General features: G+C 37.3%; 1 protein-coding gene and 1 pseudogene across 1 annotated transcript; both read right to left on the bottom strand.

The window, feature by feature from the left end:
- The window catches only part of LOC149263949 (uncharacterized), a 28,347-nt pseudogene extending 22,102 nt beyond the window's left edge, over positions 1 to 6,245 (bottom strand).
- Positions 6,246 to 20,143: 13,898 nt separating this feature from the next.
- LOC149263948 (uncharacterized) lies at positions 20,144 to 25,946 on the bottom strand. The gene is made up of 2 exons (XM_089388660.1): positions 24,813 to 25,946; positions 20,144 to 20,354 (listed from the first exon to the last, which is right to left on the bottom strand). Exons 1-2 carry the CDS (start codon positions 25,702 to 25,704, stop codon positions 20,284 to 20,286), a joined length of 963 nt encoding a protein of 320 aa, XP_089244786.1. The 5' UTR covers positions 25,705 to 25,946; the 3' UTR covers positions 20,144 to 20,283.
- Positions 25,947 to 26,908: the final 962 nt, after the last annotated feature.

Raw genomic sequence — 26,908 nt, 5'->3', positions numbered from 1 at the left:
AAAAAAAGGAATAATTATATTATAAAAAGAAATAAAATTACACTGTGTAGATACATGACTAGCATGTATTAAAATATAGAGGATGACTTGGATCCATCACAGAAAGAGGCTTGAAGCCCTCATGACAGAGCAACATTAGATAAAAGACTAATTGGAAAGCCTAATGAGCTATGTAGTTGTAGAAATCATCCACATTTCCTTTCTTCCCATTCCTCCTTTTTACTTCCTTCCATACCCCTGGGTAGGTTGGATAACTGCTAGTGCTATATCCATCATGTTTGCAATAGTGGGGAGATCTTTTTTCAAATTCAGATCTCTTCATTTCATGTGTTCTTTTGGTTGTTAGCATCGATTCATTATTTGTTATTGTTGCATTGATGATTGTTACATTTGGTGTGAATTCCATATCTGTATTTTGATTGAGATCTATGTTCTGTGTGGGGGGAGGGGGGGGGGGCTTGTCATGTATGGAATTTCCAGTAATTTCCTTGTTATATTTTATGGGGAAGTCCTTTAGATACACCTCTTCTTCATTATCTAAAAAAGAGGGCTCAAAAGGTTACCAGATCTTTGTCTTAATCTACGGCCCTATCCTCTTGTTTACCGTTTTTTTGGCCAAAGAGAAGGTATCTTGCAAATATCATATTTGGTTACAAACACAACATCTGAAGGTCATGTTTTCATAATCAAGAATTTGTGTCCACCAGAAATGTCCATTTTTTTAGTTGGATGTGATTTGGAAGCCCCTTGCTGAGGCCGATCTCCACACATATGGTGGCATAGGTGAAAATCACCTTTGTTATTCTCTCATTGTCTATTTTTATGAATGTTAGCAGTGCATTTCCCATGTCTTCAAGAACTAGGTGATACCAAAAGGGAGAGGGAGTTTTGGAAAGAGTACCCAGACAAGCATTTTGTGACTTCCATGGTGGATGAGTTGAAGTCTAGGAACTAGAAGGTAGTGTATAACCCAACTCTTCCCAAAATACACATTCTTTCCTCCATAATTTTCTAGTAAACTACTTTTAAGAAAGGGTGTACTATGAAGAAACCCTTGTAGCAAAGCTATATGTCACATACTTTGGTCTAATTGGTGTAGATCCACTGGTAAAGTTCTTTATTTTTAGGGAAGAAACCGTTGAATATAAAAATTACACCCTCTTTGTGAAAATATGAGAACATGTTGTTTACTTATGAATCTTTTATCTCTATTTGTGGATTATCCTCCTTTTCCACTATGTAAGGCCTAGGCAGAGAACCATATGGGGCAGGGGAAGTAGCCTTAGCTTGTCCTGCACCAACTCTAGCTGCTTCTTTATAGGAGATTGATGGGCTATGTCCTAATCTACCACTTGATTCTAAGACCAATGATAGAGAAGATCCCTTGTTTATCTTATAGTCTTTGAGATTCCTCTTGTCTTGTAACAATTTCCTTGCTGAGATGAGATTTTTCTCTACAATTGGGAGCCCCACTCATGGTTGAATCTTGGTTTTGAGGATTTCCACTAATTCCTCATCCTTGACCCATATCAGTATAAATACCTTTATACCTTGAAGGTCCCATTTTTCTTTGTGCATGTTGGAGGTTAGGCTTCCTCTAGTCTGAGAGAGTGCCTCTTGTCCTTAATCAAAATTTATTTTGATCCATGGGACGTAAATGGTGGATTGACTCCTCCTTTGTGCTTGAGGTTCTTCTAACCTAAGATTAAGCTTGATATGAAGGAGAAAGTGTGAAGTTCCTATGGGGAGGCGTCGGGATGGTCAGAAGATGACCTTGCAAGGCATTCCTAACATAGCCACCACAAATAATCCTTATCGCCATCATAGATCTAGGATTTGGAATCTGATATCGAGCTTTGTTCCCTCTCTATAGGTGTAAAGGGGTCCCTGGCATAATTTTTTTTTGAGAAGCCGAATAGACGCTTAACATCATGGGACGATTACTCATGGAAGCATGATTTATGCACTATAGCATGATGAAGGGACGAGATCTCCCTTTGATCATCGCCTCGCAGGTTGAAATGGGATTTTTCTTCACTCTAATACCAGTCCTCACTGTATCTCATGGACATAAGACCCTTGGAGGTTTCAAGAAGGGAGTTGCAAAGAGACCAAAACATAGCACAACATGAGACCTCTATTTTCCTCCAACCTTCCAAATATCTTATTTGTTAGACATGTTAACTCTTATTTTTCTTGAGTTTAATAATTGATATTCCTCGTATATCTAATATTTTCTTGATTTATTTGTATTATATAGAAGATTGTTAGTTAATTGGATTTGAGATATTTATTGCAAGTAAAATAACTCCTAGTGTATTCTTTGATTGAGATATTTTCTCAACTAAATGATTGTTTGGTTAAGATAATCTTTATATCTTACACTAATACTTAATATATTTATGTGTGAAATTTTTAATATTTAATAGAATACAAAATTATTGATATTTAGTGTACATGAATCCAAACCTTGATACTGGTCTTAATTTTGTAATGGTTTTCAAAATAATATTCCATGATATAAAGTATAAAAGAGACACCTTGTAACTCCACAAAATTGACATATTCAATGAGCCACAAACTGAGTATGTCATAATTGGAGGAATGAGAAACTTTAGATTTTCTTGTGGTTATGCAGTTGTTACCACAAAATCATTCTATGGCCCGAATTTTGTTCTCAAGTTCAACACCACTCTCCACATTCATCAATTATTATTTTCTTCTTTCTACTATCAAGTACCACACTTGTTTTCATCTAATGCCTTGATAAATTGGTACTTCTAGGGTTTTAATCCGTTCCCTGTTTAGTTTGTGTTTGTATGTTTTTGATGGGTATACATTTATAATTGAAATTTAGTTTGGTAGACTAGTGTGAGTGATTATAATATTTTTGTTGTTTGCGTATGATTAGGTTTTATAAAATATTTAACATGTTGACATGGCCATAAAGCTTGTGCTTCTTGGTGAACATGGTGCGATAAGAACACTTTGATTAGTTTTCCTACAATTTTTATAATGCATTCAGATTTGTAAACTTTTGTGTACTTGTGAGTATGAGTAAAGTAAATGGTAATGAATATTTAAAATTATATCAAAGAGGTCATGTTGTAAAATTGACTCTTGGTACATTTAATCTAGACTAGTTTCTTAGATGACTGACGAATACATAGGTGAGCCATGCATTTCGACAAATGGAACTACATTAATAGAATGGCTATTAGTTCAATCATTATAAATAGTAAATTGATATTATGAAAAAATCATATCTTCAATCGATCATTAGTTCACTATGATGGTTGTGTGATGGAGCTTAGTTTATGACGTTTCAGAGCGGAATGTTGATGAAGAATTTTCCAAACAAAGTTCAAAAAAAATATTAAGACAAATACTAGCAAAGAATAGTTCACTATGATGGTTCTATGATGGAGCTCAATCTATGAGGTTTTAGAGTGGACAAAGATGTTAATGAAGAATTTTACAGACAAATATCATACACAATATTAACACAAATACTAGTTAAGATTGTCTTGCACTTTTAGTATAACATAAAATAGTTCCTAATGTAGTGGTTGATAGAGATATTTCTCAATTAGTTGACTGTGTAGTTAAGATAATGTTTCTATCTTATACCAATATTTCATGTATTTATACTTGTAAAATTATTTATGTTTAATAAAATACAAATAATATTTTTGTGTGTAATATTTTATAAATTTATTTTATTATATAAAATTAGTATAATTAATAATTAATAAATATAGAAAAAAACATCAAATATATATTTATATTATTATAAATTTTTGTTTTAGAATTGGGTGAGAGAATGTAAGTTATTTTAATAAAATACTAATATATGTAATTAGGATTTAAGAGGTTAGGAATGTTTTGGATGTTATTATTAAATTAAAGATTTGTATTATAAATATTATGATTAATAAATAGTTAATTAAAATTATTTACATTGTTTCATTAATCTATAGCCACAACGACATATCAAGTTTAAAGAGAAGTGGAATGGAAGTGCAACCTACAAAAAATTTCATCTTGTAGCCGAGCATCTCAAAGATACATTTCCTAAATGATTTATTTACATTTTTCAATACATTAAACAAAATTCCAATAAGTTCAATTTCAGTTTAATATCTTGCAGGTTGGATTTTCCCTAGAAATATCAATATAATTGCGTGTTTGATTTAATCACATGGTTGATTTCTTCCGTATTATATTTAATTAAAAGTTGAGTTTAATTACAATGTCAATTTAATTTTTCATGGCTTATGAATCTGAATTTATAGTTCAATATATATATTATAAATCTAAAACTCTATGTGCTTTTTGGTCCAAAGATGAACAAGGGAGGCTACGAAGTAGCAAGTCCTTTTCAATTACTAGAATTGGGAATGGAGAAATCTATAATTGATTGCCTTAGATTATGAGGTAGATGAGGAAAAATTGTGAAGGCAGTGGAAATGGTGAAAAAGATGAAGACTTTCATGAATAGGCAAGTTTCTTAATGTTCTTCTGCAACTTGGATTCCGCAACCAATGGAAAAATTTCACACATGTTCCCACATGCGGGAGCTTCTTATGTTAATATACATGTATTTTCCTCACATAAAATTAATCTCACTCATTGATTGTGTGGATGGATAGACAATGCCCAAAGGAGACCACTCCAATACTAACCAAATAAGCAACAAATGTACTCGCTGTCCATTTGAGTCCAAAATACATAAGCTTAGGATACAACTATAATACAATTATAACACAAATATTTCAATGTCAAGACCTTAGATAACACATAAGGTATACAATAATGCTAGCATGTAACACTTGGAGATGTTTTATAAGGTTTTTAGTGATCTTGTTGAAGAGAAATGGTGCTCTAAATTTGCAAGTGAGCATGTATACAGTCTAGAGTCCAAAAACATTCGAGATGAAGTTGTGATGATATTTGCATCCTTAAACTAGAATCTCTAGCTTAATAAATAAAAAACAAAAGGACCACTAATAGCTGAATAACAAAAGGACCACCCACTACTTATAAAGGAAGATTGCAATTTTTGTGTTCATGGCAGAAACAATTTTTACCACCACAAAGTTGATGTAAATGTAATAGTCACAGAATGAACTCCGATGCGTATCAAAGAAACTAAATATGAAGATGCTACTTACAAATAAACTAGATTTGCAATGTTCATGAACATCATAAGGCACAGTTTGTATTTTGATCCAATCTTGTTAAAAACAAAAACCACCAGAACCGAATCCAACATGAGCAACAAGCCTAATTGAAAACCAATAGTTAATCTTAGAAATATCTGTCATTGATGGTTCTCTTGTCTTTATCCCTATGCATCCCCATTAGGGGGTCCATGTTGCTAATTTGCTTCATTAGCAGTAGGATCATTTTGAGGAGTTGTATCAACTCTTTGGGTGGTTACTTCCACAAGAGAAGTTCACCACTACCTACAAAAATACCAATTTATGAAGAATAAAGTCCATTAGTTGCTCACACATATCAATCAAGCTCTTCATTTCAAGTGGAGATATAAAGATCTAAGGGGTAATAACATGGAGAGTTAGTGTGCCATGAAATTTTGTGGCAGAAATTTTGAACCACGAACCTTTTATTGCTTTTAAAATTAAAGAAATATATCCCCTTGCTAACATTTATAATACTATGAGCGTACCACCCTAAGCAATGTGAAGGTAATATCAATTACTTTCTTAACTTCGTTAGAAATTAAAACTAGGGACCCTGATGGAAAGATGGTAGGAAAATTACTTTCCTGAGTTAGACAAGTTGGTCATGTGAGGTCTTAATAAGGGTGGGTTGGACCTAGGGTAAGGGCAAACACACCTGACTGGTAGATGCCAAAAATGAACCCCCTCCATTAAAGAAGTGAAACAAAATCATTTTTTCTAGAAGTTGTGGGGTTTTGAAGCCAAAAATAAATGAACCAAAACCTACAAAGTAGAAACATCACATTGCATCAAAATTTCATTGAACTCAAGCTGAACTTTTCACATTACAGTTAGTGGTAAGTAAATACTTAGAGGAGGGAACTGTGTAAGAAATGGGAATAAGTCCTCCAAGGTAGAACCCTGGCATATTTCCATGAAAGGAAGAATATGACATTGTATAATGTTTATCCCTCCCCTTAGTTGTTGGACTATTAAAACCCATGTAGGATACATTTACCCAAATACTGGAGGGCCAAGCCAATTAGGGCACATTGGTAAAATTATTGTTCATTTGAAACACACACACACACACAAAAAAAATGAGATTTAACAATCACTCTAATTTATATAGGTAAAACACAGGTATAGATGCAAGAATACAAAGAGTTAACAATAATACCATTGGTTCCCGATGAAGTGGAATTGAAGAGGAGACATTATTGGACTTGGATACTTGAACTAGATTCATCATTTCATGAATTACAATGATTCTTTGCTACAAAATCGTAATACAATTTTATTTATTTTTAATTGTATGTTTTAATTGTTGGGTCTAATCTTTTATTGGATATAAATGTCCCCAAAAGGAATGTTTTCAAAATGATTTGAAAAATACAAGAGCACAGTTTAGATTGAATTCACATCCTTAAAAATTGTATTTGCCTAGCACTGCTAAACCTACCACTTTAGATCTCATAATAGTGTCATTTTCAAGGTCAGTTGTTTCTTTGCCATCCTGTTGGAGCAACTCTATTAACAAATTTTCCCTTCTTCATTGTTTGCATAGAATTGGAATTGAAAATGCCACCATTATTAAAGAGAACGACGAAGCCATAAAAATATAAGCACACAAAGAAAATGCACAATACAGTTCTCTCAAGATTTTCTTGAATACTTTTGAATTTTGTCCATAGAACTAGTAAATTTAGCAAGAATTCCAAGAAAATTTACGTTAGGCTGCATATTATTAACTTTTCAAAATTGTTTGAGTAACGTCACGATTTTGCAATATCGTGAGCTGTATACTATAAAACAAATTCAATTGTATAATTCTTATCCCTTCAACATTGAGCAGGTTAGATCAATCATGAACTACTATTATCCATGGAATAATGTATATGGGAGAAGAATATTTTTTGATACCTTTCTTGAATCTACCATCACCTTAAAAATCCTAACTTATAAAAAACACGGGCAGAGAGAATTCCATAGTATGAGATGCATAATGAAACCTAGAAGTACACTTTGTTTGCACATTATTTGTAATGGTAACCTTTATTAATAATGGTTTTGTTGAAGGACCAAATACTGTACACTCAAAAATAAGAAAGACTAGATACATATAATTGATGTTATCTTAATGCTTGATACCATACAAATTATAATTTTACAAAGGTCTAGGCCCTCATTTAGCTATTTCACATGAAAGAAAACAAGGCATTTTAGACATCCAACACACTTTTGCTTCCTGAAAATCAAATATGAATGCAAATTCTTGAATCAAATATTATTTTTATTGTTAAGGTATAAATGCCACCAACAAAACAACTCAACCATTCTACCTATTGACATCTTTAAGATTCACTGAAAGGAAATTTTGTTGACTGTCCTTAATTGCATTCTCCATATCCAATATCTAATACCTATTTTGTCATAGCATACTGGAAAATTCCACATGTTTGATCCTCTGACCATCCGGTCTTGCTGGACAATCACCAACCTAAAGTCTTCATTTAAAATCTGCACATAACAAGGAAAATGCATTTTGGCTAGATCATTGCCATATTTTATGGATAATTCCAATAAAGACTGTTAGGCCTGATAATTGAGGAGTTTTTATCATTTTAATGCCCTATTCCCCCTTGCCTCTTATTTTCCAATTTTGAGCCTCCTACTGTCCATCCTGAAAACCCTTTTGGCACAACAGTGGAAGAATGTTTCCAATAAACAAATTTTAAAAAGTTAAAAGGTATATTTTTAATTATACTATAACTCCTTTGTTTGAATTCATTTCTAGGCTTATTTTTTATTGGAGAGGTTTCTAACGATGGGTATGTAGGTCCTGCACCCCTCACTGGATCCTGCATCCTTGACTGGATCCTGCAACCAATGAACCCTATCAATATTTAATTTGAATCATGGTTGAGATACAAGGAGATGATCTTTGAGTTCTTTCTTAATAGATCAGCCATCTCCTAAGATTAGCTTATGGGCATAACCATATTTTATTCTACGGACTGTTACTATCTATAATTTGTTTTGTATCTATTTCGGTTGGTTTGAATTCTATTATTGTATTGTGAACATTATAAGAGACTAGCCATGGCTTGTTTCCTGGTCAGCAGTCCTTTTGTAATATTATTCTCATTATAATGTAAAGAATGATCGAATCTTTAATGGAAAGGAAATGCTAGGTTCTATACATAATTATTTGTGCATTTTGTTAACTTTGTGATTTAACTCTTACCAGGAGGCAACGAGTTGGTTGGTTGGGCCTACCAACTCAACCTATTTCCCTTCCTTCCTGCTTTCTTATCAGTATAGGTTATAGAATTTTTATGTAACGCTCAATATATTGCATGTGATGTGTTTATCTATATATGATTTCTTTTAGATCTAAAAAATTGGTGTGATAATATCAAGAAGGGTCGTGTACTCTGTTTTATGGTGCAATACCTTTCTCTTTCGCTTGAGTTGTGTGTATCTTTATCTAGGTAATGTGAAGGTTGAAACCTGAATAAATCATTTTTCTTTGCTACCACATATCATTAACAACATGACTACAATAACTCACATTTATTTGAAAAATCATTGAATGATATGTTCCTAAAGGGATTGTTTTAGATAGTCTATTTCGAAAGGGACTTGATCCTTTAGGTTAAGATTTGAAGTGTGCATATGATATTTGATGAGTGGCTTATTAAAATCTATGTAATTACTAGATGCTCCTGTAACTTTACTTCGAGAATCAATTTCTTTTTTTTTTGTTTAAATACAATGAATGCTTGTCTGCTTATTAAGAATTGTGGGTTATATATATATGATAGTGACGCATCCATATGATCACATTCTAAACTATGTTACTATTTATGAAGATTAGATCTAAAAGGGACTTGTGTAGAAGGCTATGATATTAAGGCTTATTCCTCATAACCCTTGAAAATAGATTTGACAAGGATACTTTATGAACTTTTGTGGTCATCAGGATATTGTTACAATAGTCCTTTCCTTTATTAAGTGTTATTGTTATGGATTATGGAAGTGAGTAAGTTTCCCAGAAGTTATATCTTTCTCAGATTTTGATTGGATTTGATTTTTTAAACACATGCACAAGATTTCTCAATAAACGTTGAGTTTTAGTATGAATAGATGCATTGTAACTTGCATAAAATATTGGGTTTGTATTGGCACATTGCATACATTTGTTTCCAGATTGATGTGTGATTAAGATAGATTTATAAGCCTTCATTTCTTTCGAAGTAGACCTGGTTGGTTACAGAGTCGTTATTATAGGTCTGTGTGAAGGACTATCATTGAATTCAATTCTCTTTTTCTCTTGCTTTCTGCATTAAGTTAGAACAAGAATTTATTTACATTTCCATTCCTTTCTTTTGATAAAGTGAAGTTTGGTAAGGATTTATAATTCCCATACAACTAATATAGATCCTTGAAGAGGTTTCTCAATTTAGTAAGGAGTTGGAGGTTGGATTTCTAAGTGATTAAGTAGCTATGGTTTTCACTTCAATAAATTCCATTTGGTTGCTGAATTTGAACACAATGTTGATTATTCTTTGAAGGTACATGAAGGTTTGAATAGATAGACTCTAGAATACAATAGGGTTTGTTTTTTGCAAGTCAGTACAAGATTCTTCTGTCACATACTATGCTGCACCTCGAAGTACAAGATACACCAAATTAACATAATTATGTTGGGTTATCAATCAAACATATACTGCAACCAACATTTTGGCATCATTGTTGGGGAGGTACTGAGGACAAGATTCTGGTAAATCTTAACCTTTGAGTGAATTCTCTAGAATTAGAGGTAAGAACCAATGTTTTTTTCTTTAGTAGGAGTGCCTCTATTGTGCTCCTTATCAGGAAGGTTTTATTACTTTACTGTAAATGATTACTATAGGTGTGAATTTTTAGCAACAAATGAAACATTTTATTGAGTTATAGTTATTGTATACAACAAGTAATTTTATAGTCTTTTCTTGGTTTTTCATTGAATTTCTCTATTAAGCATGCATGAATAGGGGTAATGGTCCTAATCCTAGGAAGGGTAAAGGAAAATATTATATTTTGGAAAGTTATTTTTCTAACATTGGGTCTGTTTTAGGAAAACATTCTAGATATACCCAAACCAACGAGGCTAGAACATTGTGCTTGAATTTTGGAGATAACATTTCATGTGTATCTCAACCAACAGGGGATAAGAGAGTGACATTTTCAAAAAATCCTCCTCTTCCAGCTAATTCTGCAGATAAGACAAATCCAAGGAATAGTCAGTTCTCACAATTGGATAATGGGAACTACTTGATTGGAAATCACATTAAAATTGTAGATCATGAGGATGGAACTAGAGAGGGATGTGGTGAGAAAAATGCACAGGGAGAAATCACATTTTGATTTCCAATTGTGGACCCCAAATGTATAGTTCAAATGAAGAATATTTCTCTGTCATTTCTTCCACATTTCCATGGTAATATTAAAGAAAACCTAGATGTGTTTCTTATTGAATTTGACATATTGTGTAGGAGTTTGATTAGTCTTCCAATGCCCAGAAACTCAAGCTTTTCTCCACTGCCCTTATGGACACAATGTTACGTTGGTTCATGGGGCTGGGGGAACACCAATTGCACATCGGATGAATGAGAAGAACATTCCTCAGAAAATATTAGGAATACTGTAAGGCTCGTGACTTACAGGATGAAATTTTCAAAATGACACAATGAGATGAGGAAAATATGGAAGACTACCTTGAAAGGTTTCTTTACAATCTATAAAGGTCCAAACACATATTAAAACCAAGCACTATTAGAACCATATTTTTGCGAGATACATTAGATTAATCAATAAATTTATTAAATTTGTTAGGCCAAGGGGATGTGTCTCAATTGAATTTTGAGCATATTCACAATTTGTGCAAGAAGTATTCACATAACAAGTCTAGGTCTTGTATGGGTTTCAAAGGTAGTTCTTTTAAAAATATCAAATTTGGAACAAATGGTGTTACTAAAACTGAACTTGGACAAATTTTCTAGAAAATTTTAAGACTAAATTTTTTGAAAACTTGAATTTGCAAATCGAAGTTTTATAATTTAAAAAGAAGCAAGAAGATGAGCATAATGCACTTTCTATATTTTGTCCAAAATGTAGATAGGAACACTCACTGCATGATTGTCCTGCAATCATTGCTAATACTTGTGTCATTTGTGCAAGTGATAATTCCATGGATCAATATCCCTCCATACCAAGTTTGAAGGCCATATTTTGCAAGGGGATTCAAACACTTGAACCAATACATGCGATGGGAGCCAAAAGAGCCTCAAAATAGTTAATTTTAGGTATGTCATTTGAACCTACACCTAATGATTCTAATTTTCATAGGAAACGAATTCATTTCATAATTAGAATTATTTATCTCTGTGGCAAGGGTATCCTTCATAGTATGGCCAAAACCATCCTTGGTAACCGGGATGGAGAGGCCCTTCATATCCTCCTTATCCATACCCCATGCCACCTCAACAATTTTATCCTGCACCATATCCACAATATCCTCAAACTCAGACTTTTTATTCAACTACTTTTCCTTAACAAATGCATCCTGTACCATCTCAATTACCATTACCTCCACCTTTCAGGCCACCATAATTACCTACACAGCTAGTTCCAAGCCCCAACAATAAAGTAGTTCAACAAATTTTTCCTACAGAACTATCCCATTTCCATACATATAAAATCATTCCATTTGGTATCCAAGACCTTCAATTGAGGCCTGGAGAGGTGGTAGAAAAAAAAAAACCTTTAGTCATCATTGAAGAGAAAATTGAGGAGGAAACTCTTGATGATTCAGACAATTATGATGAAATAAATCCTTCCCCCCAAAAATTAGTTCCCTTAGCATCTTAAAGCGCATCTCCTTACCCTGAGAGGTTGTCTATGGAGAAGGTTGGTCCAAGCCCTGAGTATGACCTAACTTATGAGCAGAGGAACATTTGTATTAAAGTTCCTTTGTTGCAAGCCCTTAAAGAGATTCCATTATATGCCAAAACCAACTGGGAACTTTTTATTAAGAATCCAATTAGGAAGAGAAAAAAACCTCATACCATATAGTTTATTGGAAAGGCAACCAAGTTATTGACAGGGCATGATTTTTTTGAAAAATATACGGACCCTAGAAAATCGTTCGTCTTTGTCCAAATTAGTGGCATTCTTGTTCGTAATGTTTTCATTTCCCTAGGAGCTACCATCAACATGATGACAAAACAAACCATGGAGAAGCTTGGGCTTACTCACCTTCATCCTACACCAACTATCTTAGAGTTTGCTAACATATCAAAAATCAAGCCAAAGGGTGTCTTGGATGACATGATCATATTTGTAGATTCTTGGGAATACCTTGCATACTTTATATTCCTTCAGCCTAATAAATCCCATAGGGGGACATCGTTTGATATTGGGATGACCATTTCTTACGACGAGTGATGCATATATTGATTGTTGCTTCGACGAAATGTTTATTACACACGGGTAATCGAGAGATAAGAATGAAAAAAGTTCACCGTTTATCCTCCCACCATATCCATTTAGGACCTACTTGATATACTGTAGCTGGATGAGAGTAGTCGGGATGAGGATACCCAATCATATTTCCAATATAGACTATATTTTTCAGTATACGTAATTTACTGAGGAAAGTCAGACTCATGACTTTTTTTTAACCTGTATACTTTACAAAATTTTGAATTATTCTATCTTATATTTAGCCCAGGTTTTAAAGAAAGTTGTCATCCTCAAACCTCATCACTATTATAGAGCCTAGTGACTACCATGGATACTCACGAGCCTAATGTTACACTTGTTAAGGTGAGTTCAGGTAAATTCCTATACATTAACTCACAAATCAAACCATCCCAACAAAAAAAACTAGTGAAAATGTTGAAAGATCATCTTGGTGCATTCACTTGGAACTATGAAGACATGAGAGGCATACCTCCTGACACATGTAGTCACCACATTTATATTCAGGAGTGGGCCAGACCTGTCTAACAACCCTAATGATGAATGGACCCTGTGTTCTAGGACATTGCAAAAGAGGAATTTTAGAAACTCCTAGATGTTGGTTTTATCTACCCTATTTCCCATATCCAGTGGGTCTCCCCATTGGTAATAATCCCGAAGAAAGATGGAAGGTGGTGGATTTTTGTGGACTATAAAGAATTAAACAAAGACACACTTAAATATTACTGTTTTAGTGTTTTCTTCTCAAAGATGTACGAAAAGAACCCACTTAAGATTGTGGATGACAAACAATGTCAAAAATATCAATGGCTGCTAAGCATTGTAGATTTGCAGCAACTGATAGAAATAAAACCTGCCAAAGTCCAGATCTATGCCACAATCATAGTTAAACAACAAAAACAAAGAGTAATAACTCTAATCATCCATTGGAAACCAAATATGTAAAGAATAATTTTATTATAATACCTGTGGAGGGAACAAATAAATGTTACTAGTACCCCTCTATGGGATGGGTTCTTTGTTATCCTCAAACTTCTTTAGCTTGTATAGAGTCTCTCTCCTCTATAATGTGAAAACCTAGCAAAAATATGGTGTGCAACAATGAAAAAATTAGAGTCACAACAGTGAATGCAACAATGAAAATAATCAAAAGTGAATAATGAATGGAAAGCCCTTCTATTTATAACAAAATATTGAGTTATCCTCGAGTAATGAGCAATAATAAAATATTATTGATCCCATTCTTGGAATAACCACTTGGAATATTTTATTATATTTGGTTAGGAGGGAAAAAATATTTAAACTTTTATTAGAAATAATAAATAAATAAATGATTTATTTATCATCTCAAGGAATTAGTTAAGGAATAATAAACAAACAAGGATTTATTTAATTATTCCTAAGGGATTTAAGAAAATTTAACAAAGAATAATAATTAATTAGTGATTAATTAATTATTCTTAGAGAAAAATAAGAAAAATAATGATTTATCTATTTATTTTTCATGATTGGGTCAAATTTGACAAGGAATAATAATAAAACAATGGTTTAATTAATTATTCCTAGAAGAAAATCAAATAAATAGTGATTTATTTAATTATTCTTCATGGGTTTAACTATAGATTACTTAAAAAATGTGGTTTATTAGGTAATTTCTCACAGTGAAAGCAATTTTACTATGGTAAAATTGGCTTTACATGGTGTACTTCGATCCATCTAGTAAATTAGGCTAGATGATCAATTTTTTGGTGATAACAGATTTCCCCCCAACGTACGAGTGTTAGGAGAAAAATGTATGACCGAAGTACGTTGTAAAGACACAATCACTTAGACAACACAGGGGAGTCAGAGAGAGAGAGAGAGAGAGAGAGAGAGAGAGACCAATGAAGCTAAATTTGAAAGAGGATAGGGACAGAGGGGGCGAGACTAATGCAAGTATCCTTTTATGTTGTGGTACTGGACCTCAATGAGGTGGGGGAGGCATACCCATACCCGCCGAGATAACTTAGTACAAAAATAATGGTTTGCCCAGAAATATAAAACTAAGCAATGAAGTACATACTGAATGGTACATGACATGATGGTGTAATAAAGCCAGAAAATAATACAATGTTTCCCATATACATAATGCACATGGAAAAATATGATCCAGGACTGAATACAATAATATCTGAGTACATGAGATACAAAGCCCCTTCCCTAAAAAAAATGGGTGGGAGGGAGGGTAGAACAACCAGAGAAGCCCTGCTGAACAAGGAAGGGCTCTGCAAAACTGAATGGATCATCTGGAGGAGATGTGCATGCTATGAACACTGCGATCGGTAGGAACCGAACCCATCAACTCTGCGGAACTACATATGAGGCTGTAGCATAGTAGGTATGCATCTAGGCATGTGGGGGGCTACCTAAAGGGACACCCCCTCATGAGGTCTGAAACATCTCACACATACCCAAGAATCACTGGTACAATCTGCTGCATCACTGGACCATCAACTGTATGAATCACAAACATGAAACAACCACGTAAAACGGTTGTAATGAGACCCTCTACTCGATCCAAGGCATTGAAAAAGAATGGAAGCTAGAACCAAGATACACCGCCCTCTAGGTCATTCTTATGGAATAAATGAGCTGATGTCGACATAATAGGGCCCGCGATAGATGAGGCAATGAGGATTCTCAACTAAAGCATGAGGGAAAATAGTAATGTGACAGATGGACTAACACCAGGGATAATGGAGAAAAGTGCTACTGAGGGACAAACAAATGACTACCCTTGTTAGAGCATAGAGTGCATGGTTGACCTGGTAGCAACTAACTCAATTCCAAAGGGGATGGGGATAGTATGACTGAAGGCAAAAATGGGAAACACAGGATGAACGGTATGCAATAGGGATGGAATACTGTGACATGAGATGATGGGATATGAAATAGACTCCAAGAATGCAAGGGTGACTCATCGCGGATCCTCTAAACAAGGGTGACTTGATGAAACTACCACACAGACTAGGCCCGGTGGGGACCGTGAAATTATGAGTAAATGATGGTTACTCATGACAAAAATCAACATATGGTATGAAAAATATTAATAGGAGGTGGACCTCAAAGTACAAGTGTCGCTTTATGACGAAATTCGATTTTGAGAGGCAATGAAGTGACTTTTCTTGGAAAAATGTCTTCCTAGAGAAGTCTCATATCATCAAAAACTAGTGAAGCCCATTATAGAGCTTGGTGAGAGCTTTCCAATGGTACTGCCAGTTCATCAAACTGAGCTACGGTCTAGTTACAATGGGCGATAGAAAAATTGGGGATTTTTCCATGAAATGACGTTTTCCCTCCAATTTGTATTCATTTGTTAAGTGAGTTGTGGTCAATTTGTAGAGGAGGAAAAATACCTAAATATTGTGGAGATCATAGCAGACAAACCAACCATCAAAATCAGGATCTGTGACTTTCAAGTAGGTGGTCTTACTCATTTCTTCAATTTCAGTGGTTTATTTCTTGATTTTTGGCACCTGGCAGCTCCTTGAGAGACCCACACTCTTTCTCACATTCGCATCGCACTTTCTGGCCCAAAAGTGCGATCTGGCTCATAGGAAACAACTAGAAACCTATGAGCTCACACTTTCTGGGTTGAAAAATGCGATTTGGGGCTGGAGGAAGAGTTGGTCTGCTAGCCTGGTGGGAGTTATAGGATGATCAATGTAGACCATTGTTTTCTTTTCTGAATTGTCAAGACATGTGGTGTTTTGCAGATATGGTAGAGCTGCAAAATCAACTGGCATGAATGAGAATTGGATACTCTTCGATCCGAGATCTAGGGGGATCAGGTGGTTCTAGGGGCATTGGCTCATTATGGGGTTCTCAAGTTGATAGAGAACCCGCTGATGAGGGCAGGTGAGCCCTTGCTATTGAGAATTGTGAGCTATTGGGATCCAAACCAGGAGGTCTTTGTCATGCAGGGGCACAAGATCAAGCTCTCATTATAGGATATTTACATCTTGACTGGACTTCCTCCCCTCATAGTGGTGGGGGATATTCATCTAGTGTTATCTCGTGGGAGGAACATTACTAAGTTCATGGAGCACCATTGTTGACGGGGTGTTTGTGTCAAGGGCACGACTATCCCACTTGTTAATCTAGAGAGGCTAGAGACACAGGCTGTTTCCGCAGATGTGCTATAGGTTTTCAGCAGCCAGGCATTCCACCACATCACTGGTGGGCAGATGAGGTTAGTTGAGAGTGTTTTGGGTGGGAGCTACTATGGGTGGGCCCAAATGATGCTGTTGTCGGTGAAGCGATAATTGAGTCTTTGCAAGAGGTAAGTGAATCGTGACTGTGCTTTTGGTACAGTGCTATGTGTGTTCTTCTTTGAGAAGATACCCACTATCTGTCCTCATGTACACATCCGAGATGGGTGCCCACAGGAGCCCAAGATGCACTGTTGGAGGCATCTAATGCAGAGAGGAGGAGGAGGGGGAGTCGGATAGGTGTTCCGACCTGAGTTTTTCACACATTGGGATTAGATTCCCCTTTACATTGACGATTACCCTTATAGTGGGATGAACTATCAGGGGGATCCTGACTTGACACTTTTTCTTGGGCGAGCATGGGGACCAGACGGTGTAGAGCTTTGAAATTACACCTCTCCTACACATTTTCCCAAACTTTTCTCCCTCACCAGTACTCCATAAGCTGTCAGAAATCATTGCATATTGATTCTAAAAGAGCATTTAAGTGCTTTTCTAACTATGTTTTTGTGTTTGCTGTTTGAACTAGATTTTGCTCATTAGCTGCGGAATCCAGTGACTTTCTGTAGCTGTTTTTGTTAAACTCTATGTTGCAGGTGTCATCAGGCAAAACAAGCCACATGGGAAAGTTAGAAATGACCTGGACATGGATCAGGTCCTATTGGTTTAGCTGAATTTATCAAGGGAAGCTGTGGTCAACGGTAGTCAAACAGTGGTCCAACATAAGAGTCCTATGGCAGCCAGACTCTGTTTTCAAACATGTGAAATATTCTGAAGGATGTGTGGCCATTCCTAAATCTCTAGGGTCATGTTGCCACCTGTAGATTGACCCATGACACGAATCCAACAGCCACAGTTGATAGATTTAATATTCTCGGCAGCCATTATGCTAAATACATGGACACTGTCTTTTACATGTCCCCTGTTCACACAATTTTATAAGAAAACAATTATGTTACCTTTGTTATAAATAACGTGTTTCTATAACACATAGAGTTAGTTTTTGGTTAATGTAATTTTGCTGTTCAAAGTCCATTGTGCCATAACACTAGTTTTATTGTTGTAACTGTGTTTTGAAATATATGGGAAGACTCTGTTTCTACATGATTGTGTGAACATAATTTTGGATTGATAGCCTATTGACTGAGGCCGTGTAGAGGGATCTTGTACGCTGAGGTTTCATTTCCCTTATTGCTGTAAAGTTTTATGCATCGTTTTCTTATTTCCATCGCATATATTCCATAGTTATCCACCTGTATATATTTAATTGTTATGGTATTTCACTTCTGTTCATGATTTTACAAGTTTGTATGACACTGATCAGTGCATGTATGTTTTAGGATAGAGTAGTCAGCCTAGGCATCTGCATATAATTTTTGCAATGACTAATGACATGGGATTAATTATCTGCTGACTTTGCTTTTCTTAGTATTTTTCCAGTTCTATTTTGTTGATTTCAGTCTTGATCATTTGCTTTGTTAGTTAGTTTAGAAATCAACTTGCTCATGTCATTGACGATTACCTCCGAAAGCCATAGCTAGACTAATTGGCGAGGGATCAGATTATGAATGTTGTGAATTGATTTTAGTTTTACTTTTCTGCAAGTAGATATAAAATTGCTCATGTCAATGATGATTATCTCCGAAAGCCATAGCTAGACTAACTGGCGAGGAATAAGATTATGAATGTTGTGATTTGATTTTAATTTTACTTTTCTGCAATTAGATATTAAATTGCTCATATAATTGATGGTTACCTCCGAAAGCCATAGCTAGACTAACTGGCGAGGGATCGAATTATGAATGTGTGATTTGATTTTAGTTTTACTTTTCTACAATTAGATATCAGATTTCTCATGTTATTGACGATTATCTCCGAAAGCCATAGCTAGACTAACTGGCGAGAGATCAAAGTATGAATGATGTAATTTGATTTTATTTTACTTTCTTTTCAATTTTTGATTTCTTTGAGTGCAGTAGCTTAAATCACTTTTCTGTATTTAGACAACAGTAGAGATAATAGTTTCATGATCAGTAGTTCATTATTTACTTGTTTTAAATAGCAGCACATTTTCCATTCTTGTTCAAGCATTACTGTCATCACTAGTACATTCTAAGATCTTCTGAAGTGTTAAGTGCTGGAAACCATTATAGAGGACATAATTGCCTCAAATCCATATCCATGCTTGCCTTCTAAAGACCCAGGAATGGCCATTCACATTAGGAGATAAATGAAGATAAAAAACCCCCAAAACAAAACAAAAATTGAAAAATGAAAAAAATATAGGAAAGAGGCTATCTTGCACATATAGTGCGCCACACTTCATCAGTTTACGACTCTCGGATTGATAATTAATGTAGCAATTTAGGACACACTCAATTGACCAAACAGACGGTAAGTGATAAATTGCTATGTTTTATGGTGCATTTTATATTTCTATCACATGTATATGGTACTGAGTGTGAAATATGTTGTATGAAGACATAGCACTGGTAAAGTCGGTAAGTAGGGCGAGCCACAGCGTCTAAGGCTGCATATCGGGGGACATCATCGTCACAGCATGGTCTAGACAATACTACGATGCTTGTTGATTTGTATTGTAGGTTTGATGTACTCTTGACCGGGGTGTCAGAGAGCGAATGGAATGACTTAGAGGATGGGTACATAGATGAGTGTACTGATCTTCCCTCAAAGTGGCGAGGTATCATGCGCCGCCTGGAAATGGTAGGTCAGGTAGTACGTGATCTACGTGCAGGTGGAGTAGAGCCTTAGGCGCGAGATCTGCCAGACAGTGACTAGATGTAGGGACATATGGGTCCCATTGATTATAATTTTTGTAACATGTTTTTCCAGGGAAAAAAGCAGTATTTATTATAATAATAAAAGTTTTGATCCAGTAGTTCTTAAGCCGCGCAGGGCTTAATGAAGCAGTCACAGCTCGACCCGCAGGGAGCTTTTTTACTGTTGAGAAACTGGGAAAGTCTACCTCCCGAGAGGAGGTTGTGAATCCATTTGTTACAATAGTTCAAAAAAAGCTGGAGTCTCCATATTGGAAAACAACTCCATTACCGTCAGAAAAAAGTGTCCATCAGCACTGTGTAAGAGCAAAATTTACAAAATTTGATAAACTGAAAGCCGAGAAATAAATAGCCGGAATAAACGAGAAGTGCTATGGAGGAATATATACAGAAAGTACAATCAGAGAGAGATATAAAATCTGATATGAGCCAACAAAAACGGGGCGGAGCATATACTGAGAAAGTACTACTGATCATAAGGAGGCAAGTCTGATCTGACTGATTGCCCCTGGAAAATTTCTTCTATCGCCCAGCTGTCCGGATCCTGTAGTATACCTGCCTTAGATAACTGATCGGCTTCTTCGTTCCTTTCCCTGTAGATATGACATAATGAAAACCTGTTAAAGAGAGTCTTTAGGAATAAAATCTCTTCAACAATTGTCACTAGAATTTGATTTTGACAAGCAGCAGATCCATTGACCCAATTTATAACGTTTAGAGAGTCCCCAAATAACTGAATTGTGTTGATGTGTCTGTGTTGAAGCCAGCAAAGAAGAAGGCGCAAAGAGGATAGTTCTGCAAAATTGTTGGTTCCTGGGCCCAACCCAACTGAGGCTTTTAGGATGTGTTCTGAATTGATGTGTAAACTCAAGCCTGCGCCAGCCCTATTATTTTGAGAGGCTCCGTCGAAGAAGCCACAAGGGATGTCCTCCTGAAAAATGATATTGTTTTGATTTATTCTGGGTTTCTTTGCTTCAGGGGGAGGCAGAGTATGATAGATGGCTGCGATATTAGAGGCGATAGCGGAAGGCGGAGTAATTTGGTCCTGGAACAGGCTCTTATTTCTCACGAGCCACACACCCCAGCAGAAGATAATCGGAAGGTTCCGCATATTCCCCTCTGAGTATGTATACCACCACTTCCTCCAGGAATCGTCTAGGGACTCATTTCCCCAATGTGCAATGACCTTGAGAAGCCCAGTGACCTCCGCCCAGATCTGCCGTGAGAAGGGACAGGAGATGAAAAGATGATTTAAAGTTTCCTCATTATCCTTACACAGGGGGCAACGCCCTGGGCCAACTAGAAACCTAGATTGGAGGATTTCCCATGTCGGAGCCTTCTTTTTTAGAATACACCATAGGAAGAGCTTTGATTTTGTTGGGCTTTTAAGTTTCCATAATGCTTTGGACCACCATTCCGGAGCATCCCAACCTTTCTTTCCCAGAAGATAAGAGTAGCCCTCCTTTGGTGAATATCCCCCCGATTTGCTGTGAGCCCACATTAACCTATCAGGTTCCTCCTTGATCCTAACATTGGAACGTTTTAATTCTTTTATAAAACCTGTCCATTCATTCTTCCATCTGATATTTAGCCCTAATTCTTCATCATCCTTCCAGGCCTGGCCCCAAATGGAAAACTGTCCAACTCTTGCCACCTGATTTAATGAGGTGATATCTTTGGAATCAAGATGTTGAAGAAGCCCAGGAGATAAGGCGAATGCTTCGTTGCACCCGATCCAAGGGTCTCTACCGATCCTAATATGTCTACCATCTCCCACTTTCCAAGCTAAACCTTGCTCAATCACTGAGAAAGCATCCACTGTGGCCTTCCAAATTACAGATGAGTTTTTAGCCTTCTTGTTTTGACTCCGGATCCAATCTTCCAAGGGCGTTGGATCGATATACTTCCTTTTGATCACCCTTGTCCATAGATTTTCTGTGGTTATAAGCCTCCAGCCAGACTTTGCAGCTAAAGAGGTGCTGAACTCGGGAAGTCTTTTGATCCCCCAACCTCCCCATTCTTTTGATCTGGCCACTTTGTCCCAAGCCACCCACGGTAAACCAGAGAATTCCTTAGAACCAGCCCAAAGAAATCTGCAACAAATTCTCCTGATTTTCTCCATTACTCCTTTAGGAATCCAAGTTAGAGCGGCCCAGTAAACCGGAATGGCTAGCAAGACCGACTTGATGAGAGTTAGCCTACCAGCTCTGGATAGCCATCTAAAGCTCCAGTGTGATATTCTAGCTTCAATTTTTGCTATGATCCAGTTCCAATCTGCTTTTCTGTAGGCGACAGGTTTTAGCCAAAACCCCAAATATTTGAAAGGAGCATCCAAGGATTGGCTAGGAAACGGAAAAAGATCAGCTATAAGGCTCCTTTCCCTTCTGTCCACATCTGCTAAACAAACTTGTGATTTCATAGAGTTTATCTGCATTCCTGTAGCTTTAAGAAAGAGATCAAAGATACATTTTATCTCCTTTAATTCGCTGGAATTTCCATTTGTAAAGATCAATATGTCATCGACGAAAAGAAGATGGGTGATAAAGAGATTTATGGCTACCTCTATACCTTTTACCTTGTCCGCACTTCTGGCTTTATGGATCAGCCTGCTAAGACCTTCGGCCACAAGGAGAAACAGAAGTGGTGATAATGGGCACCCTTGTCTAAGGCCCCTCTGACTAGAAAAGAATGAAGAAGCAGCTCCATTGACCAGAACTGCAAAGCTGACATTAGTTATGCAACCCATGATCCAACTGACAAATTGGTAGTTGAATCCCACATGAGTAAGAAGCATTCGAAGGTAGAGCCAGCTAATCCTATCAAATGCTTTGGAAAGGTCAATTTTTAGAACAGCTCCTTTCTTTTTCTTTAATTTGATACTATGGATTGTCTCCTAAGCAACCCCTATAGCTTCATGAATTTGTCTGCCATCTAGGAACCCAAATTGTTCCATAGATATGTTCCTTGACAGAATTGGAGCTAATCTGAGGGCAATGACCTTTGAAATAATCTTATAAATACAGTTGCACAAAGAAATTGGTCTGAAATCATCAAAGCTTTCTGGCTCGTTCTTCTTAGGAATGAGAGCAATAAATGTTGAGTTAAATGGTCTATAAATATCTCCTTTCAATCTGGACTCCTCTACAACTTCGGATATCTCATCTCCAATTAAATCAAAGAAATGAAGAAACAATTCAATAGTCCAACCATCAGGACCTGGACTTTTGTCTTTGCCTAAAAGCTTCATGGCTGCTTCAGTTTCCGCCTTGGTGACCGGAATTGAAAGATCTTCAGATTCTTCTTCCTCAATGAATCTGGGGAAACATTGCACCGTTTTGAAGATTTCTGCTATAGTTGCTTCTCTCTGATCAGAGTATAACTTATGAAAATGTCGTTTCCCTAGTCCAGAGAGATCAGAAAAGGACTTGACCTCTCTTCCTTCTTCATTTTTAAGGCTCCAAATTGTATTTATTGATTTTCTTCCTTTTGCAAAATTATGAAAGAATTTTGTATTTTCATCCCCAGACTTAAGCCAGATTGCCCTGCTCTTGATTCTCCATTCTTCTTCCTTTTCCAGAAGAATTTTGGTTTGCTGCTTCTCCAGAAGAAGAATTCTTTCCTTGGATTCTTGAGATGAATATCCATCAGAATCCAAACTCTCCTTTTTCTTCAGATCTTCCCTAATACAGTTTAGCTCCTCATTTTGTTTCAATTTCCTATCCCTTGCCCAAGAGATTGTTGCAGATTTCATTCTTTTTAAATTTTCCATGAACAAATAGCTTTTCTCCGCTCCTGCATTGTGATCTGGGTGAATCCAAGTTTTTTTAAACAATTCACTGAAAGAGGGATCTTGAAGCCAAGCTGGATTAAATTTGAAAGGGGCGGGGGGCTTGTGAGGAGGAGAAGAAAGATCTAGAAAGATTGGGAAATGGTCGGAATTCCCAATTTCATCAACCCACTGTCTGATAAGGGGAATTTTAGCAGAAAGAGGATCTGAGAGGAGGAAGCGATCAAGCCTCTTAGCTATCCTGTCAGCACCAACTCTTCGATTCCGCCAAGTTGGCTTTAGCTTGATCGGGAGAGGATCAACTAAATTATGCGCTGAGATGAGATTGTGGAAAAATTCTGTTTGTGGATCTTCTCTCGCCATGGGTCCCCAGGCTTCGGCACGACCTAGAGAGAAATTTAGGTCACCACCCAGAATCATCACTGGAGTTTTCATAATAGATGTAGCCATCAAGGAATCCCAAAAAAATTCCCTGCCTTGACAAGGCCCATAAATATTTATAATGGAGATTGGGAACTGGAAGTCAGGGGATACTATCTCCATTCCCAATACGTTCTTCATCCCCCAAGTATTGAGAACTTTAACTCTCCCATCTTTGAACCCAATTGCTAATCCCCCCGAATGACCAAAGGCATCCATAGCGCAGAAGGACCACCCTGGAAGAAGAGCCATAAGCATAGGTTCGATCTCAGAGGCCTTCCCAAGGGTTTCTTGCAGTAGGATAACATCTACTTTAGAGTTGAGAATCCAATCTTTCAGGGCCAGTTTTTTCGGTTTGCTGGCCAAACCTCTGCAATTCCAGGATGTAAAAATCATTTGATAACTCCTTCGGGGGGATGGGCTGCTCTAAGGACCCCCTGGATGGAGAATTGTTTGCCATCTGCAATATCCATCTTTGCTTTGAGTTTTGCCTTGAATAGATCAGATTTCCGTCCTCGTTTGTTCTTGGATTTTGTCTGTGAAGGAATCAAGCCCAGCCCACCTAAAGACTCCTGAATCACTTGGATCCCACCCTGGGATCGCAGATTGTAAGGACAAGGGGTCCGAGTCACAGGATGAGGAAGAGGGGGCCAATTTTCTTCACAGTTTATATCTAGGAGGGGCAGAGTTTCAGTTAGGGTTTCCACATTTGGCTCAGAGAAATGGTCGCCCAAATTGTCAACAATTTTTAAGTTTTTTTCAAGATAAGACAAAGAGGCAATGTTACATTTTTCATTTGAAGACACAGGAGAAATAAAAGAGGAGGGAGTCCCCGAGCACTTACCCTTCTCAGGATCGTCGGATAGGTTTGGAAGTGTTTCTTCAGCCGAGCATTTCTCTGCTTCCGGGACTTTGGCTGTTACCTCGACGGTCCCTTCCACAACGGCCTGGTCTGTACCAATTTCTGCTTCCAGATTTGTAGACTTTGCGTTTGTATTCGATGGTTCTTTCTCGGTCTCCTCTGCCTCCATATTCATTTGTTCATGTGGCTCCGGCAAGTCCTGCTCCATCCTTATGTGAGCATCGGATTGTGCATTTGCTCTATGAGCAGGAGTCCTACGAAAATGTCGCCTTCTTCTCTTATGGGGGCAATCTTTTGCTAAATGGCCGTGCTCGTGGCACCAATGGCATCTAAAAGGAAGGTATTCATAGTCTAAAAGCTGCTCATGGACATATTCGCCAAATTGAAGGTTTACCTTTTGTGCCAAACCCCCACTTGGTTTGAGCATTACAAGAAAACGCGCGGTTGCCAAATTGTTTGTTGTTAAGAAGGACATGTCTGCAGTCATGTATTCCCCCAGCCGGTTGCCGATTGTTCTAAAAACTTCCTCAGTCCATAGAAGGGAGGGTAGACCCGGAGCACGTACCCAGACAGGAAAAGAGTCAGTACGTTCCTTGATAGCATCAAATAATGGAGACCATTTTTTGAATAGAACGGGGATGTTATCAATATGCCATAAACGCTGCAGAACCCAATCCGCCGTGTCTTTGTCTTCAAATTTGAACTTAAACCATCCTTTTGCTAAAACTTGTGCTTCGAAATTTACGGGTCTTTCTGGAGTGAAGCTTTTTTCCCCCCATTCTTGAAGAAAAACTGATGAATATGGCTTACCTCTTACTCTTCCTACCAATGTGCAGTCAGCCACCGCAATAGCTTCTCTCATCGAAACCTCCATCCCTAGAACCAGATTCTCCGCTATTATCTGAGAACCAATAGGTCTTTTCTGTTTCCTTGTCGTGCCTCTTGGTCTTGAGCATTCCCCCCCCCGGTCTTCTTCCTTCACAGTCCTCGGTATTATCGGATGTTATTTGAGCTGAGCCCAAGATGGTATCTGGTTCCCATAGGGGCGGGATCTGTCCTGAGAGAACCAGGTTGACATTTCCGGCGGACAAAGTTTCAGCCCCTTGACCATCATTTCCTGCCGGACCGACAGCTAAGGAGGTGCCTTGGTCGCTTGGCTGGACCTCGGGGAGGCCTTGTGAATCTCGGGAAAGAGAAACCCTCGTGAGCGAACCTGGAGCGCCTGGGGGTCTAGAGTGCTCGTCGTTCGCAGGAAACCCTAGCTGTGAGATTTCTTCGAGCCCTTTAGGGTTTGGAAACCGTGGTTTCAAAGAAAGACCCTTTGGCTCCGAAGGCTTTGATGCCGCAAACGCCCTTCTCAGCTCTGTCTCTATTGCTTGATGAGAAGGGCCGGTCGAAAAATCTTCTGGCTGGAGCTCTCTGTCCGGCGCCTGAACTTGGGAAAGAACCTGAAGGATCTCCGGCTGAGTAGCTGACGCCAAGCTGGGGGAATCTACTGATCCAAAATAATAGTCCACATTCTGTGAGTTGATTTCTTTGCCCCACATGGAGAGAATGTCCTCGACGTCTGGGTCCAGTGCAAGAAACTCGGAGGGCTTAACCATGGTTGTTATTAACGAAGGAGAGAGACCACCGACAGACCGAAAGAAACGGAGACTGCTAACAGCTGACAGTTGACAGTGATAAAAAATTGTCTTTATCGATCCTAGGAAAGACCAAAATGCGAAATAACCTCCAACTGCCAGTTGCAAGGAGCTGATGGGAAGCTTCGAGAAGGCAGCTGTGCGTAAAACTGGCCTCTGCTGTTCACCCAAACCCTGTTCGAGGTTCAAGGATTTGTCCAGGGATCGAGTTCCTTCCCCGCTGCATCCTTCCGTCTCTTCGCAACCAAGTTCTTTTTTTTTGTAACATGTTATGGGCATGTCGGATGTATTTAGATCTATGGCTCCAAATTTTTTTATAATACATAATATGATTATGCATTTTATATGATGATGATGGTTCGCCATTTGTTTTTTATCTTCTGTGGTATACATGTGATAAATGCCAATATAGAATGTTGTTTGCAATGGTATCTA

The sequence above is a fragment of the Pinus tabuliformis genome, chromosome 6 (genome assembly GCF_031772625.1).
Source record: "Pinus tabuliformis cultivar Carrire ecotype Pingquan chromosome 6, CPIR1, whole genome shotgun sequence".
Lineage (NCBI taxonomy): Eukaryota > Viridiplantae > Streptophyta > Pinopsida > Pinales > Pinaceae > Pinus > Pinus tabuliformis.
Note: the sequence above shows the minus strand (reverse complement) of the source record. Positions and strands in the feature narration are given on the sequence as shown.

Excerpts from the sequence above, each read along its gene's own strand:
- LOC149263948 (XM_089388660.1), bottom strand. The coding sequence starts at position 25,704 with ATGGAGGTTTCGATGAGAGAAGCTATTGCGGTGGCTGACTGCACATTG. Across the intron at positions 20,355-24,812 it reads ATCCGACGATCCTGAGAAGG|GGAAAGGAACGAAGAAGCCG; the intron begins GTAAGTGCTCGG and ends TCATATCTACAG.